Source organism: Rutilus rutilus (assembly GCF_951802725.1).
Source record: "Rutilus rutilus genome assembly, chromosome: 25".
Taxonomy (NCBI): domain Eukaryota; kingdom Metazoa; phylum Chordata; class Actinopteri; order Cypriniformes; family Leuciscidae; genus Rutilus; species Rutilus rutilus.
This window is the reverse complement of record NC_140229.1, coordinates 7,057,235-7,072,657: the sequence shown is the minus strand read 5'-3', so window position 1 is coordinate 7,072,657 and position 15,423 is coordinate 7,057,235. Positions and strand designations below refer to the sequence as shown.

Below are 15,423 nucleotides of genomic sequence, written 5' to 3'. Positions count from 1 at the left end.
CTCAAGTTCTTTCAAACCTAACCTGTATGAATTCATTTTGCTGATCACAAAAGAAGATATTTCGAAGAATGGGGGAAAACAAACAGTTGATGGGCTCCATTGACTTCCATAGTATGGGGAAAAAATACTATGGAAGTCAATGGGGCGCATCAACTGTTTGGTCACAGACTATCTTCAAAATATAGATTTTTTGTGTTCAGCAGAAGAAAGAAATTCATGCAGGTTTGGAACAACTTGAGGGCGAGTAAATGATGACAGAATTTTAATTTTTTTAATGATCTATCCTTTTAAGCTGCTCTGTTGCGCTCTTTTATAAATTGCCACAAGGTCTATTCATAAGGTTTTAAGCCTATAACGGGATATAACCCATTTAATTATTTAAAAGCATGTAGCATGCCATTTCTCAGTAGGACGGGTATTTTAATGCTGTCATGATTTATTAACGCTGTGGCCTCACTGCGGTGACTGACTGAACTCACTTCGGGTTTGCTTCAGTCGGCCAATTTGTCAGTAACTCTCCCTCACCTGTTGAATAATTTTTCACGACATTCCGGAAGAATTTAAATTAGAAACGAACGGTGGCGAACCTTTGACAATTGAAACATTATTTATATGTTTTGTGATGGCACTTTTCCTGGATCAGCAGTTTGCGCCGCTGCCAGACACCAACGAGATCGCCACGAAAACATTTCTGGAGTCAGTTTCTCATCTGCCACATTTTTTCGGTGAGTCGTTAACTTGTACGTGTGATTTAATTATTATTTAATTATGACATTTTTGGTGAGCGAGCAAAAGAAACTGTATCTTAAGGCCTATAGATTAAATAGCGAAGTTGATTTAAAATAGAATAATCAATCCTACGGGAGGAAACACAATGAAAGCAATTTTGAACATTACATCTTTCTCTCCCTTCTATTGCCTTTTACATTTAACATTTCAGTTTGACTTTTTAATGTCTGAATTGTCCAAATTTGTGAAACAAACAACAAGGGGGTCATTAAACATTGAACACTGTGTACAAAACAGAACTGAAACTCTTTACGCAGCGCGGATGAATACCTCCTTTAACCACACGGTGGTGCCAAATTACCACGCGCTTTTATCACTGTTCCAGGGTCAGAAAATCTCCTAGGCAAAAATGCCTCTTGATTCCTGAAGTCATCAGAATATGGGTACAATAAATGTTGTTTCAGTGAATTCCTGTTATTTAACGCTTGATATATTTCATAGTGTTTTATTCTAGGCCTGTCTAGTTATAGTTTTAGTATCCTAGTTAGTACAGTATAAGTAGTTATAGTTTTAGTAGAACAGGATGAACAGTTTGTTTGACTTTACCAGATGGCTACAACTTTCTTGGTACCTACCTATACAGCACTTCAAAATAGCTGCTTCACAATTGTAAACAATTGTATGTCAGGATTAGCTGTTATAATGTGTTTTATAAAATTACGTTTCAGATTGCCTGGGTTCCAAGGTTTTTGCACCAATTAAGGCTGACATAAATGGAAACATCACAGTAAGTCTAAGGGCTAAGCTAGTATGTGTTCATTAGTCAGTTTTTAAGGATGCTTCCTATATCAAATGCTTTTGAAAATGTATTTTATGAGTGTTTTGAATTCTTCCCAATTCTCACTAGAAAATTAAAGCTGTCTACGACTCAGATCCAGTGAAGTATGAGACTCTTCAGCAGATACTGTTAATTGAGAAAAGCATCTATGGCTCAGAGTGGCCTAAAGTTGGAGCCACGCTGGCGCTTATGTGGTTAAAGAGGTAATTTGTTCACTTAGTCACATTTTCTGCATGTCCTTTGTTTCTTCTGATTTTATATCTCAAAATAATGTGAAACACTAACAACAAATCACATAGAAAATAGAGCTGCACAATTCTTAATACACTGAGAATCTCATTTTTTGTAGGCTATTAAAATAGAACACAATACTGAAGGAAAATGTTTATTAATGTGATTTACAAAACTGACCTTCACTAAGCAAAATGTAATTTATTAGAGGTATTGAAAAATGTTTGCATTTATTTTATTTATAAAATGCAATTGACAAAATGTAACATTGTGAAATATGTAACTATCTAGCGGCGCATCAATAACTCTTTGCGGATACCATAGAAATGAATGAGAAATGCAGTAAACGTAAGCATACCTGTCCTGCAATTGCCTGTGAATTCTCTTAAAAAACAGGATTTTTTCCGGTGGAAACTTTAAAAATAGATCAATCCAAAATAAATGTTTAAAAGCAAACATGTTGAAGATCAGCCAATGGGCTGTCGATTCATTAAATAAGCAGTTTTCCCACAAAACCAGTTTCTACAGCGTAATGTAGCCTCTCATCCATTGACATCCATTAAAAAAGTGGCCTCTAGTCTCCTTTACTGCGTACCACAGCATTAGCAGGCATTACACTTTTTTAGTTTTTTTTGCTAACCTTGCACCCTTGCCTTCAAGTGACTTTGACACTAATCCCTAACCCAACCCTTCATTGTAAGCTTAACCAATGGAATTAGTTGCATGGTGGGATTTCCACTTATCTGGTTTGGGGGGGGGAAACATGCGTTCTACATACTCTGGGTACAATTAAATGTGTTTTGTACATTTTTATACATTTAATTTGTAACCAATTCAAGTATAACCATAACCTAATACTGTTATTAAACCACCTCAATTATAACCTGTGCTGACTAGTTTTGATTCAGTATTAACTTTGAAGCGCTACCTATTGCAATACAATATGGTCACACTATAGTAACGCTCTCCCACATATTTTGCCATTCTAACTGTTTCTGTCATTGGTAAAGTAGCAGTGGGTGGTAATAGACAAGAAGTGTACAGTTTTATACCAACTTGCTGATAACTTTTCTTAAGTCATTGGCAAATCCTGCAGCCTGAACCACTGTAGTGAAACCAGTCTTACAAGGACGTGAAAGCTTTTTACAAGTCGGAATCTCTTAATTACTGCAATTTCTACATGACGTGAATGCACCTAAAGTTGCGAATCATTATCTGGGAACAAGATCGTGTGGGTGTTGAGACTGTCCTCGCTGCAGCTTGTAGTGATGACGTACTGCATTAAATCCAATTCGTAGTCGTAGTGCTTTTATTGCCCAAACCTGTTTAGCGCAAACTCCTTCCGCAGTCGATTCTAAAGATTTCATTACTCATGTCAATCACACTGCTGATCACCAACATAATGCTACACAAGATAATAACCCCTAAACAAACCCTACACCCTAACCTTAAACTGGTTTGGGGGGGGGGAAACATGTCATTTATTGGATTTAATGTGTTAATTGTGCAGCTCTAATAAAAATATACTATGTACAGTGAGGAAAATAAGTATTTGAACACCCTCCTATTTTGCAAGTTCTCCCACTTAGAAATCATGGAGGGGTCTGAAATTGTCGTCGTAGGTGCATGTCCACTGTGAGAGACATAATCTAAAAAAAAAAATCCAGAAATCACAATGTATGATTTTTTTAACTATTTATTTGTATGATACAGCTGCAAATAAGTATTTGAACACCTGAGAAAATCAATGTTAATATTTGGTACAGTAGCCTTTGTTTGCAATTACAGAGGTCAAACGTTTCCTGTAGTTCTTCACCAGGTTTGCACACACTGCAGCAGGGATTTTGGCCCACTCCTCCACACAGATCTTCTCTAGATCAGTCAGGTTTCTGGGCTGTCGCTGAGAAACACGGAGTTTGAGCTCCCTCCAAAGATTCTCTATTGGGTTTAGGTCTGGAGACTGGCTAGGCCACGCCAGAACCTTGATATGCTTCTTACAGAGCCACTCCTTGGTTATCCTGGTTGTGTGCTTCGGGTCATTGTCATGTTGGAAGACCCAGCCTCGACCCATCTTCAATGCTCTAACTGAGGGAAGGAGGTTGTTCCCCAAAATCTCGCAATACATGGCCCCGGTCATCCTCTCCTTAATACAGTGCAGTCGTCCTGTCCCATGTGCAGAAAAACACCCCCAAAGCATGATGCTACCACCCCCATGCTTCACAGTAGGGATGGTGTTCTTGGGATGGTACTCATCATTCTTCTTCCTCCAAACACGTTTAGTGGAATTATGACCAAAAAGTTCTATTTTGGTCTCATCTGACCACATGACTTTCTCCCATGACTCCTCTGGATCATCCAAATGGTCATTGGCAAACTTAAGACGGGCCTTGACATGTGCTGGTTTAAGCAGGGGAACCTTCCGTGCCATGCATGATTTCAAACCATGACGTCTTAGTGTATTACCAACAGTAACCTTGGAAACGGTGGTCCCAGCTCTTTTCAGGTCATTGACCAGCTCCTCCCATGTAGTTCTGGGCTGATTTCTCACCTTTCTTAGGATCATTGAGACCCCACGAGGTGAGATCTTGCATGGAGCCCCAGTCCGAGGGAGATTGACAGTCATGTTTAGCTTCTTCCATTTTCTAATGATTGCTCCAACAGTGGACCTTTTCACCAAGCTGCTTGGCAATTTCCCCGTAGCCCTTTCCAGCCTTGTGGAGGTGTACAATTTTGTCTCTAGTGTCTTTGGACAGCTCTTTGGCCATGTTAGTAGTTGGATTCTTACTGATTGTATGGGGTGGACAGGTGTCTTTATGCAGCTAACGACCTCAAACAGGTGCATCTAATTTAGGATAATAAATGGAGTGGAGGTGGACATTTTAAAGGCAGACTAACAGGTCTTTGAGGGTCAGAATTCTAGCTGATAGACAGGTGGTCAAATACTTATTTTCCTCACTGTATGTACAATTTATGATTTTTCATAAATTGTTTGACAATATCACCAGTGTTTTCCTCAGAGGTCTTCGGTTCATTCAGATTTTACTGCAAAGTCTAGTGGATGGGGAGAGAGATGAGGACAATCCCGATCTTATTCGCATCAATATCACTAAAGCTTATGAGCAAGCCCTCAAGAGGTATCATGGCTGGATTGTCCAGAAAGTTTTCAAGGTGGGTGTTTTCAGTAGCTATGTGTGCATGGCGAGATGGGCATGTCATTTTGTTTTGCATGTAATGAGGTCTGGAAAAGTCTTGTAAAGGAAATTATCTAGCAAACATACTCAGTAAATATACTTTTACTGTGATCATAAACAACAAACAAACAACTAAAAAGTCATAGAATTTAATTAGTCGAAAAATGTAGGCCATCTGTAATAACTTATGGCTTTTTTATTAAGACAATGATTGCTTGCTTACCCAGCTATTTTGTTTGGTTTTGCTGTAGGCTGCCCAATATGCCGCACCATGCAGGTCAGATTTTCTTAAAGCTTTATCCAAGGATCAAGAAGTTGCAGAGGAGGAATGCTTAACAAAAGTTCGCCAGTTCTTGATAAACTTCACTGCAACTGTAGATGCCATTTATGAAATGTATTCTGTAATGAATGCTGAACTGGACTACTTAGTTTGAAACATCCTACAGATGCCAGTTTCTGAAGTAATTCAGTCTATTCATCTTTAATGCAGCACAGTTTTCATACACAATATGATACATGTTAAAAGGCCCGTTCACACCAGGAACGATAACTATATTAGTGTCCACACCAATGCATGATTACATTCTGTTTATTATAAACCTGCACTGCACTTAAGTCGTCCGCCTCTTTAAAGTCACCATTAAATCAAAATTGACCAATCCTTATTTTTTTAAAGAATATTGCGGTATTTACTTAGCCTATAAAGGATTTATCCTTAGGGCTGTGCGATTTAATCAAAATCAGAATAAAATCGTTCTGCACGATTCTGAATGCAGCATGCCTAAAGGCTGATTTATACTTCTGCGTCAGACCTACGCCGGAGCCTCTACGCTGTAGGCAACGAAACCCGAGGGAGGGGTTAAAGCAGACCAATCACAACGCTTGCGTCTGCATAGAATTGACGCGATGTTACATTTTTGGAGAGGTGCACGTCAGGGTACGCCGAAGACTACGCGTGCTACACACAGCCTACGACGTAGCTACGGCGTGAGTTCGACGCAGAAGTATAAATTGGGCTTAAATCTAGCGCGAGAACAGAACGAGCAGGTTTACTATTACGACATGGAAGTAAGCACAGAATCAGGGAAGGTAAATCCAGGACAGTATTAAAAAAATATTATTATTAATAATATCTTGGGAATATGTTGGATACAGGAGAGATGATGTTTCTGAGAGCCCAAGGCCGTCCCAAGCATGGGGGTGGGAGGCGGGGATGTTAATTTGGTGCGCGGCCCGGTTTGGTAGCACCAGTTGGCCCTGATAGAGCCAGGGAATTTGCAAGCACTTTCAAACTATTGTTGCAGCCAAACAGAATATAGTAGACCATTCACACAGAATGCATTTTGCGGTTAAAAAGATGCAGGTTTTTAAAGGGGTGGTAAAACACCTTTTTTCTAAGGCTTGATTGTGTTTGTGGGGTGCACTGTAACATGTGTTCATGCTTCGTTTTAAAAAAATCCCCACCGGCCGTTTGCTGTAGTCATTAGAAATTGATTTCTTTAAAAGCAAATATCTCCCTTTGTATTGAACTTTGAGCGTTGTAACTTTGCAGATGTTGTTTATGCTCAAACAGCAACATTACACACTCGCTAAAGTTAAAAAAGTGAAATCACATTCAACCACCCCTTTAAAAGACGCAAAAGACGTCTGTCTAGTGTGTGCTTACACAGAAAAACAATGGCACATTCCGAATCCGAACCAGGTGAACAAAAATCAGGCATGCGGACTGTACAACATATAGGAAAAGAGTTCAAATAAGAAATCGCATATGACGAATCATTTATCCAAAGATATGGTGCCCACAAATATCAAAGCTGGCTTCCAAGACAATTGAGTATATAAAGAAATCGTGTTAGTGTTTTTTCTCCATATCGCACAGCCCTAGTGCACTTTTTTTTTTAAATTCATGTGCTCTCGTAATCATTAATCAAAATAATTCATTCTTTAATTCATTTTAAAATTAAATTTGTTACTATAGTATTACTTTTCAATTTAGAACAATTTCTAAAACAATAAACTTATCGTTATAGTTAAGGCCCTGATACTGTATACTTCAAGGCAAGCAAATCGAAGAACGAACAAGTGTGACGTCATTTCAAACTAATTCAGGCCAAAACTAAGTTTGTATCTGGAGTTCGAAACAGCTTGCCAAAGCGGCTGGTAAACACCTTTAAACTCCCATTGGTCCATGGGGATTATGTAATCTGTAGGTGTGCGCTGAGGCTCTGCCTTCTTTAGTGTGGAAACTTCTTCATTTCTTCTGTTCAGTCCATCAAGGTCAGATGTCTGCGAGTAAAATCACAAACACACTGGAGAGCCACTTTAAGTGATAGAGACACTGACACTGTTTTTCAATGTTTAAATTTTTCCCAGCCAGCATTTTTTTTTTTTTAGTTGTCAGCCACTGCCAGCGTTTTTGATAATTTTCACCAAAATGTCATGGCCCCCAGAATGTTTGTATGAATATCTGAACATGCAATATATTAAACTGACCCTCTGCTTTTAAACAAAAAACCTGTTTTATTCTAGCTTCATGCATCTATTCATGCTTCTAGCAACACTTGAATGTGGGTAAGTTTCATAAAAAAAGCAACATTTTGTGCAAAAAGATTTCAAAGACTACATCTGGATCATATTCAGGGGGGGGAAGGGTTAATACTATATTCTCTTTATACTATATACTTATATTTTTACCCCAAATCAAAAGAACTTCGCCGTGGAACCTTATTGGAGCCTTTATCATCTTTGATGTGAACAGGCCTTAAGACAAATTCTTGTTGTAAAGTATGTGGTGTATAATAAACAGTTTGGCTAGATAATCTACCTGTATTTGTGTTGTCGTGACACTTTGGGGGACACTGTGGAAAAGTGGTAAACAGAAAAAGAATTGCACTGCTATTGCACATTCTCTTTTAAATTAAACTTTAATGAGCATCTGTCTCTACTGGTTTAGTTTACAATGGTGCTGGTCTTAGCAGGTGACATGTCACACAGATCAGTGTCCCTTTGTAATGTGTCCTTGCACCCTGATAATAACTTTATATTTGAGAATTTTCAATGTAGTACATCAGCAAGTTAAAGTTATAATCTGATGAATAGTAAATGTGTAATGGAAGGTCCAGTGAGGAAGAAATCTGAGAGTAAAGCTGCTCTGACGTTAAGACTCTTTGTGACAGTTTATCTGATTTCCCACTATATGAAGTTCCAAACATGTTTCCACGAAAGCCGTTTTGCATCATCCGGCAGACTTTTGCAGACAAACAAACATAAATTTCTTAGTCCAGTTAACAAAGAGAATGAGTAAATATTGTTCACTTGTGAAATAAAGTTCCAAAATTGAGCATCGCCTTACTATGGCAAGCCGTTTTAGCTTAAATTGTACCCAGCGTTACTCGTCGTAATTGCATTTTTACTAGTAAGAAGTAAAGGGCAGCAAGACAAGTTCTTTTAACATTAACTGCGAACTCATGAAATATTGTAACAGACACCACAGTAATATCATTGACCACATCAGGTTTTCTAACATGGAACTTGTATTTAAATTCATGTCTGAATCCTTTTATCTTTGCTGTATTTTACCCCTGGTTTAAAATATCAGTTAAACACATATTAATTCGTAAAATATTTGCCACTCGTTTTTTTGTATACAATTTATATTTCGGTCGGTAAATCACAAACACATTATATCTTATGTCAAAGACTGAGAGAATATTTATTTCCTCTGTTGTAATAATGAGCGAAATGACAGACCTGATGTTAAATTTCACTCCTACATTGGTAGTATGACAGATGCATCTAAGAGAAACATAAACAGAGAAGCATAGCTAAAATAAATTGAATATTGAAATTGTGTTTGCATACTGTTTTTAATAGTTAGTTCACCTAATGAAATTTGTCATTATGTCTCACATTATTCTATAGTTTTATCTTTATTCTATAGTTTTTTCTTTAGATTTTTCGATGAATGCTTACTGTAGAAATACGCACCGTATTCAACATTACAAAATTTGGTAACAGTTTATTTTACAGTGTCCTTGTTATATATATGAAAAATGTATTTACCATAGTAATAACAGTAAATTATGCATAATTACATGCAACTAGTGAGTGTGTGTGTGTGTGAATGAATGAATACAGTATATACACACACCACACATGTTGGTTATCCATGTTTTATGGGGACATAGACATAATGATTTTTATATTGTACAAACTAAATCCCCTGAACCTAACACTACCTCTAAACACAGCCCACTACCCTCACAGAAAACTATCCCTTTTCCCATTTAAAAAAAAAAAACATAATTTAGTATAATTTATAACATGTTTTCTTAATGGGGCCCATAAAGCTACATGCTATTAAGATATTACAAATTTAAATCCTACAAAGATAATTATACCATTTATGAGTGACAGCTTTACCAGTTTAATTAATATTGATGCTCAGTAAAAATATCAACCAGAGAAGATGCTGGCTGAAATATTTTCAGAGTTAAGATGTGTTTAACTGCCTTTTTAAACCAGGGATAAAATAAAGCATAGATCAGAGGATTCAGACCTGAGTTTGTGTACACAACCCATGCTAAAATATGCATGATTGTGGAAGAGATTACTGATAAAGAACAAATATAGTATGGAATAAAGCAAAGCAGATAAACTGTCACAATGATTCCTAATGTCAGAGCAGCTTTACTCTCAGATTTCCTCCTCACTGAACCTTCAGTTACACATTTACCACCCTTAATCAGGGAGTTTATAACTTTCACTTGCTGATGTACTACATAAAATATCCTCAAATATAAAGATATGATTAGGGTACAAGGAAAAATAAAAGACATGAACAGATCAGTAACTCCCCAGGCAAAACCCATCATAATAGAACACTCTCCATAACACATGTCTGTTCTGTGTGAAGTGTCTAAATATCCATCATTAATTACAATTGTAGCATTATAAGTTGAAAAACAAACCCAGCAGAGACAGATGCTTATTAAAGTTTTAGTTGTGGTTATTTTCCGTGGGTACAGTAAAGGGTGACACACAGCCACATAACGATCAACAGCAATTAAAACTAAATTACTGATAGATGCTGAGAAGACCAATCCAAGGATTGTAATACACAGTTTACAGAAAGTGTCTCCAAAGTACCAACACGTCTCAATAAATCTGATGCCCTCTATAGACATAACAAGTCCCATAAGCAGGTCGGCCACAGCCAGAGAGAGAATGAGCAGGTTGGTTGGAGTGTGAAGCTTCTTGAAGTGAGAGATGGAGATGATCACCAGCAGGTTCAGAAACACAGTCCATGCTGACAGCAATGATACAAACACATACATGATATTGTATTCATGATTGGAGCGTTTCCCCTTGATACATGATGAGTTGATGGCAGGAAAGCAGTAATGAGTCTCATGATCCTCTGTCTCATAGGCCATGAGTGAGTCTCCTCCTGTTAGGAGTTTGTTCTGCTCTCCTTTCTGTCCTTTCATTTATATAGTCTGAATCAGACAGCCCACCCATCTACTGCCCATTGATGATGTAACATACAAAAATGTTTATTTATAAAAAATAAAAAATAAACTGTCTGCCGGAAGCTAGTTATTTTAGTCAATGAAGTTTTAAATATGGTTATTTTTCTTACACAAACATAGATTCACTTCAGAAGGCCTTCATAAATCCCTGGAGAGCAGTGTGGATTACTTTTATGATGGATGGATGCACTTTGATGGACTTCAAAACAGATACTGCCATTCACTGCCATTATAAAGCTTGGAAGAGCCAGGACATTTTTCAACATAACTCCGATTGTATTCGTCTGAAAGAAGAATGTCATAAACACCTAGGATGACTTGATGGTGAGTAAATCATCAAGCGTAGCATTAGTTCTGGCAGGTCACGTTAGTCAAGCTCGCATCAGCTGACCCTCAGCTGATCCACATCTACCTAGGAATACGACACCTATCACTCTATACATATATAAGCTCCTTCAGTATTATTAGCAGCTATCGCGTTTCTCAGGAGCTAATTACCCTCCTCCATCCCCAGCTCCTCCTCTCGCACAGTTTGGATTTGGCATTCTGATTCCCCTTGAATCAGAATAAATTATCGAATTATGTTGTACTTTAAAATCTTGAATGAAATATATTTGCAAACTTTCATGTTTGTTCTGTTCTGTTTGTTGTAAAATTGTAATCTTAGTTCAAATGGAACATTATGTATTATTATGTACAACTGTATACATCATTTAAATAAGCATGATGTATCTATTGTCTAATGGCCAGGTGGCATGCACAATATCAAAATATAGAACTGTAAAATTAGGCTGTGTAGTTGACATGGAGATAAGACGTCGGAGCGCAAAAATGTGATTCCTCCTGTCCAACAACAACCAGACCATTATTTCTGGCTTGACGATCGAGTCTGTCCCAAAAATACCTCTTAATGCGCCCTCGTGGACTCGCGCCAAGGGCCCTATAGGTCTGCACTACATGACGTCACCAAAGTGTGGACTCTGAGGAAGTCCACAAGTCCGGAGTGTGTCATTTGGGACAGGGCCCAAGTGTCCAGGTGTCCATTAGCAAGTCACCTAACCTAACCCCAGCTGCTCCCGACGAGGACTCTGACTCTGTCTCTTTCATAGTATGGGGAAAAAATACTATGGAAGTCAATGGGGCGCATCAACTGTTTGGTCACTGACTATCTTCACAATATAGATTTTTTAGCAATCTATCCTTTTAAGCTGCTCTGTTGCACTCTTTTATAAATTGCAACAAGATCTATTGATAAGTTTTTAAGCCTATAACGGGATAACCCATTGAATTATTTAAAAGCATATAGCATGCCATTTCTCAGTAGGACGGGTATTTAAAATGCTGTCATTATTTATTAACGCTGTGGCCTCACTGTGGTGACTGACTGAACTCACTTCGGGGTTTGCTTCAGTCGGCCAATTTGTCAGTAACTCTCCCTCACCTGTTGAATATTTTTTCACGACATTCCGGAAGAATTTAAATTAGAAACGAACGGCGGCGAACCTTTGACAATTGAAAATAAAGCCTCAAGATTTCAGCAGTTAGCATTATTTACATGTTTTGTGATGGCACTTTTCCTGGATCAGCAGTTTGCGCCGCTGCCAGACACCAACGAGATCGCCACGAAAACATTTCTGGAGTCAGTTTCTCATCTGCCACATTTTTTCGGTGAGTCGTTAACTTGTGCGTGTGACTTAATTATGGGAAGTTACACATAATATATGAGATTTTTGGTGAGTGAGCATAAGAAACTGTATCTTAAGGCCTATAGATTAAATACCGAAGTTGATTTAAAATAGAATTAATACTACTGGAGGGAAACACAATGAAAGCAATTTTGGACATTACATCTTTCTCTCCCTTCTATTGCCTTTCACATTTGGCATTTCAGTTTGACTTTTTAATGTCTGAATTGTCCAAACTTGTGTAACAAACAACAAAGGGGGTCATTACATTGAACGCAGTGGACAAAACAGAACTGATACTCTACGCAGCGCGGGTGAATACCTCCTTTAACCACACGGTGGTGCCAAATTACCACGCGCTTTTATCACTGTTCCAGGGTCAGAAAATCTCCTAGGCAAAAATGCCTCTTGATTCCTGAAGTGATCAGAATATGGGTACAATAAATGTTGTTTCAGTGAATTCCTGTTATTTAACGCTTGATATATTTCATAGTGTTTTATTCTAGGCCTGTCTAGTTATAGTTTTAGTATCCTAGTTAGTACAGTATAAGTAGTTATAGTTTTAGTAGAACAGGATGAACAGTTTGTTTAACTTTACCAGATGGCTACAACTTTCTTGGTACCTACCTATACAGGACTTCAAAATAGCTGCTTCACATTTGTAAACAATTGTATGTCAGGATTAGCTGTTATAATGTGTTTTATAAAATTACGTTTCAGATTGCCTGGGTTCCAAGGTTTTTGCACCAATTAAGGCTGACATAAATGGAAACATCACAGTAAGTCTAAGGGCTAAGCTAGTATGTGTTCATTAATAAGTTTTTAAGGATGCATCCTATATCAAATGCTTTTGAAAATGTATTTTATGAGTGTTTTGAATTCTTCCCAATTCTCACTAGAAAATTAAAGCTGTCTACGACTCAGATCCAGTGAAGTATGAGACTCTTCAGCAGATACTGTTTATTGAGAAAAGCATCTATGGCTCAGAGTGGCCTAAAGTTGGAGCCACGCTGGCGCTTATGTGGTTAAAGAGGTAATTTGTTTCTTCTGATTTTATATCTCAAAATAATGTGAAACACTAACAACAAATCACATTAATAGGAACTAGAGCTGCACAATTCTAAATACACTGAGAATCTCATTTTTGTAGGCTATTAAAATAGAACACAATTCTGAAGGAAAATGTTTATTAATGTGATTTACAAAACTGAACTTCACTAAGCAAAATGTAATTTATTAGAGGTATTGAAAAATGTTTGCATTTATTTTATTTATAAAATGCAATTGACAAAATGTAACATTGTGAAATATGTAACTATCTAGCGGCACAACTCTTTGCGGATACTTCCTTCAATTGCCCGTGAATTCTCTTAAAAAACAGGTGGAAACTTTAAAAATAGATCAATACAAAATAAATGTTTAAAAGCAAACATGTTGAAGATTAGCCAATTGGCTGTCGATTCATTAAATAAGCAGTTTTCCCACAAAACCAGTTTCTACAGCATAATGTAGCCTCTCATCCATTGACATCCATCAAAAAAGTGGCCTCTAGTCTCCTTTACTGCGTACCACAGCATTAGCAGGCGTTACACTTTTTTATTTATTTTTTTGCTAACCTTGCACCCTTGCCTTCAAGTGACTTTGACACTAATCCCTAACCCTACCCTTCATTCTAAGCTTAACCAATGGAATTAGTTGCATGGTGGGATTTCCACTTATCTGGTTTGGGGGGGAAAACACGCGTTCTACATACTCTGGGTACAATTAAATGTGTTTTGTACAATTTTATACATTTAATTTGTAACCATAACCTAATACTGTTATTAAACTACCTCACTTATAACCTGTGCTGACTAGTTTTGATTCAGTATTAACTTTGAAGTGCTACCTATTGCAATACAATATGGTCACAATATAGCAACGCTCTCCCACATATTTTGCCATTCTAACTGTGCTTATTTCTGCTATTGGTAAAGTAGCAGTGGGTGGTAATAGACAAGAAGTGTACAGTTTTATACCATCTTGCTGATAACTTTTCTTAAGTCATTCGGAAATCCTGCAGCCTGAACCACTGTAGTGAAACCAGCAGTTTCTACATGATGTGAACGCACCTAAAGTTGCGAATCATTATCTGGGAACAAGATCGTGTGGGTGTTGAGACTGTCCTCGCTGCAGCTTGTAGTGATGACGTACTGCGTTAAATCCAATTCGTAGTCGTAGTGCTTTTATTGCCCAAACCTGTTTAGCGCAAACTCCTTCCGCAGTCGATTCTAAAGATTTCATTACTTATGTCAATCACACTGCTGATCACCAACATAATGCTACACAAGATACTAACCCCTAAACAAACCCTACACCCTAACCTTAAACTGGTTTGGGGGGAAAAACATGTCATTTATTGGATTTAATGCGTTAATTGTGCAGCTCTAATAAAAATATACTATGTATGTACAATTTATGATTTTTCAGAAATTGTTTGACAATATCACCAGTGTTTTCCTCAGAGGTCTTCGGTTCATTCAGATTTTACTGCAAAGTCTAGTGGATGGGGAGAGAGATGAGGACAATCCCGATCTTATTCGCATCAATATCACTAAAGCTTATGAGCAAGCCCTCAAGAGGTATCATGGCTGGATTGTCCAGAAAGTTTTCAAGGTGGGTGTTTTGAGTAGCTATGTGTGCATGGCGAGATGGGCATGTAATGAGGTCTGGAAAAGTCTTGTAAAGGAAATTATCTAGCAAACATACTCAGTAAATATACTTTTACTGTGATCATAAACAACAAACAAACAACAAAAAAGTCATAGAATTTAATTAGTTGAAAAATGTAGGCCATCTGTAATAACTTATGGCTTTTTTATTAAGACAATGATTGCTTGCTTACCCAGCTATTTTGTTTGGTTTTTCTGTAGGCTGCCCAATATGCCGCACCATGCAGGTCAGATTTTCTTAAAGCTTTATCCAAGGATCAAGAAGTTGCAGAGGAGGAATGCTTAACAAAAGTTCGCCAGTTCTTGATAAACTTCACTGCAACTGTAGATGCCATTTATGAAATGTATTCTGTAATGAATGCTGAACTGGACTACTTAGTTTGAAACATCCTACAGATGTCAGTTTCTGAAGCAATTCAGCCTATTCATCTTTAATGCAGCACAGTTTTCATACACAATATGATACATGTTAAAAGGCCCGTTCACACCAGGAACGATAACTATATT

The 15,423-nt window shown here is 37.6% G+C and overlaps 3 protein-coding genes across 4 annotated transcripts; 2 read left to right on the top strand and 1 right to left on the bottom strand.

Moving 5' to 3' along the window:
- Positions 1 to 504: 504 nt before the first annotated feature.
- LOC311285194 (glycolipid transfer protein-like) lies at positions 505 to 7,792 on the top strand. Of its 2 annotated transcripts, none has more exons than XM_084400722.1 (5): positions 505 to 725; positions 1,458 to 1,516; positions 1,637 to 1,770; positions 4,816 to 4,966; positions 5,241 to 7,792. In XM_084400722.1, exons 1-5 carry the CDS (start codon positions 623 to 625, stop codon positions 5,421 to 5,423), a joined length of 630 nt encoding a protein of 209 aa, XP_084256848.1. In that variant the 5' UTR covers positions 505 to 622; the 3' UTR covers positions 5,424 to 7,792. The 2 variants fall into 2 exon arrangements, with proteins under 2 accessions (XP_084256848.1, XP_084256847.1); XM_084400721.1 differs by having other exon boundaries at positions 505 to 740.
- Positions 7,793 to 9,419: 1,627 nt separating this feature from the next.
- On the bottom strand, positions 9,420 to 10,478 carry LOC311284771 (trace amine-associated receptor 13c-like; the record flags this gene model as incomplete). The annotated part of the gene is made up of 1 exon (XM_084399983.1): positions 9,420 to 10,478. The coding sequence occupies one exon, from the start codon at positions 10,476 to 10,478 to the stop codon at positions 9,420 to 9,422; it is 1,059 nt and encodes a 352-aa protein (XP_084256109.1).
- Positions 10,479 to 12,042: 1,564 nt separating this feature from the next.
- LOC311285195 (glycolipid transfer protein-like) lies at positions 12,043 to 15,423 on the top strand. Its single transcript, XM_084400723.1, has 5 exons — positions 12,043 to 12,188; positions 12,926 to 12,984; positions 13,105 to 13,238; positions 14,710 to 14,860; positions 15,118 to 15,423. Exons 1-5 carry the CDS (start codon positions 12,086 to 12,088, stop codon positions 15,298 to 15,300), a joined length of 630 nt encoding a protein of 209 aa, XP_084256849.1. The 5' UTR covers positions 12,043 to 12,085; the 3' UTR covers positions 15,301 to 15,423.

What these genes read in the sequence shown, in the direction of transcription:
- LOC311285194 (XM_084400721.1), top strand. Translation starts at nt 623, where the DNA reads ATGGCACTTTTCCTGGATCAGCAGTTTGCGCCGCTGCCAGACACCAAC. An exon ending in GCGCTTATGTGGTTAAAGAG is followed by an intron (nt 1,771 to 4,815) that starts GTAATTTGTTCA and finishes TGTTTTCCTCAG; the next exon opens with AGGTCTTCGGTTCATTCAGA. An exon ending in TTGTCCAGAAAGTTTTCAAG is followed by an intron (nt 4,967 to 5,240) that starts GTGGGTGTTTTC and finishes GTTTTGCTGTAG; the next exon opens with GCTGCCCAATATGCCGCACC.
- LOC311285195 (XM_084400723.1), top strand. Translation starts at nt 12,086, where the DNA reads ATGGCACTTTTCCTGGATCAGCAGTTTGCGCCGCTGCCAGACACCAAC. An exon ending in TCATCTGCCACATTTTTTCG is followed by an intron (nt 12,189 to 12,925) that starts GTGAGTCGTTAA and finishes ATTACGTTTCAG; the next exon opens with ATTGCCTGGGTTCCAAGGTT. An exon ending in GCGCTTATGTGGTTAAAGAG is followed by an intron (nt 13,239 to 14,709) that starts GTAATTTGTTTC and finishes TGTTTTCCTCAG; the next exon opens with AGGTCTTCGGTTCATTCAGA.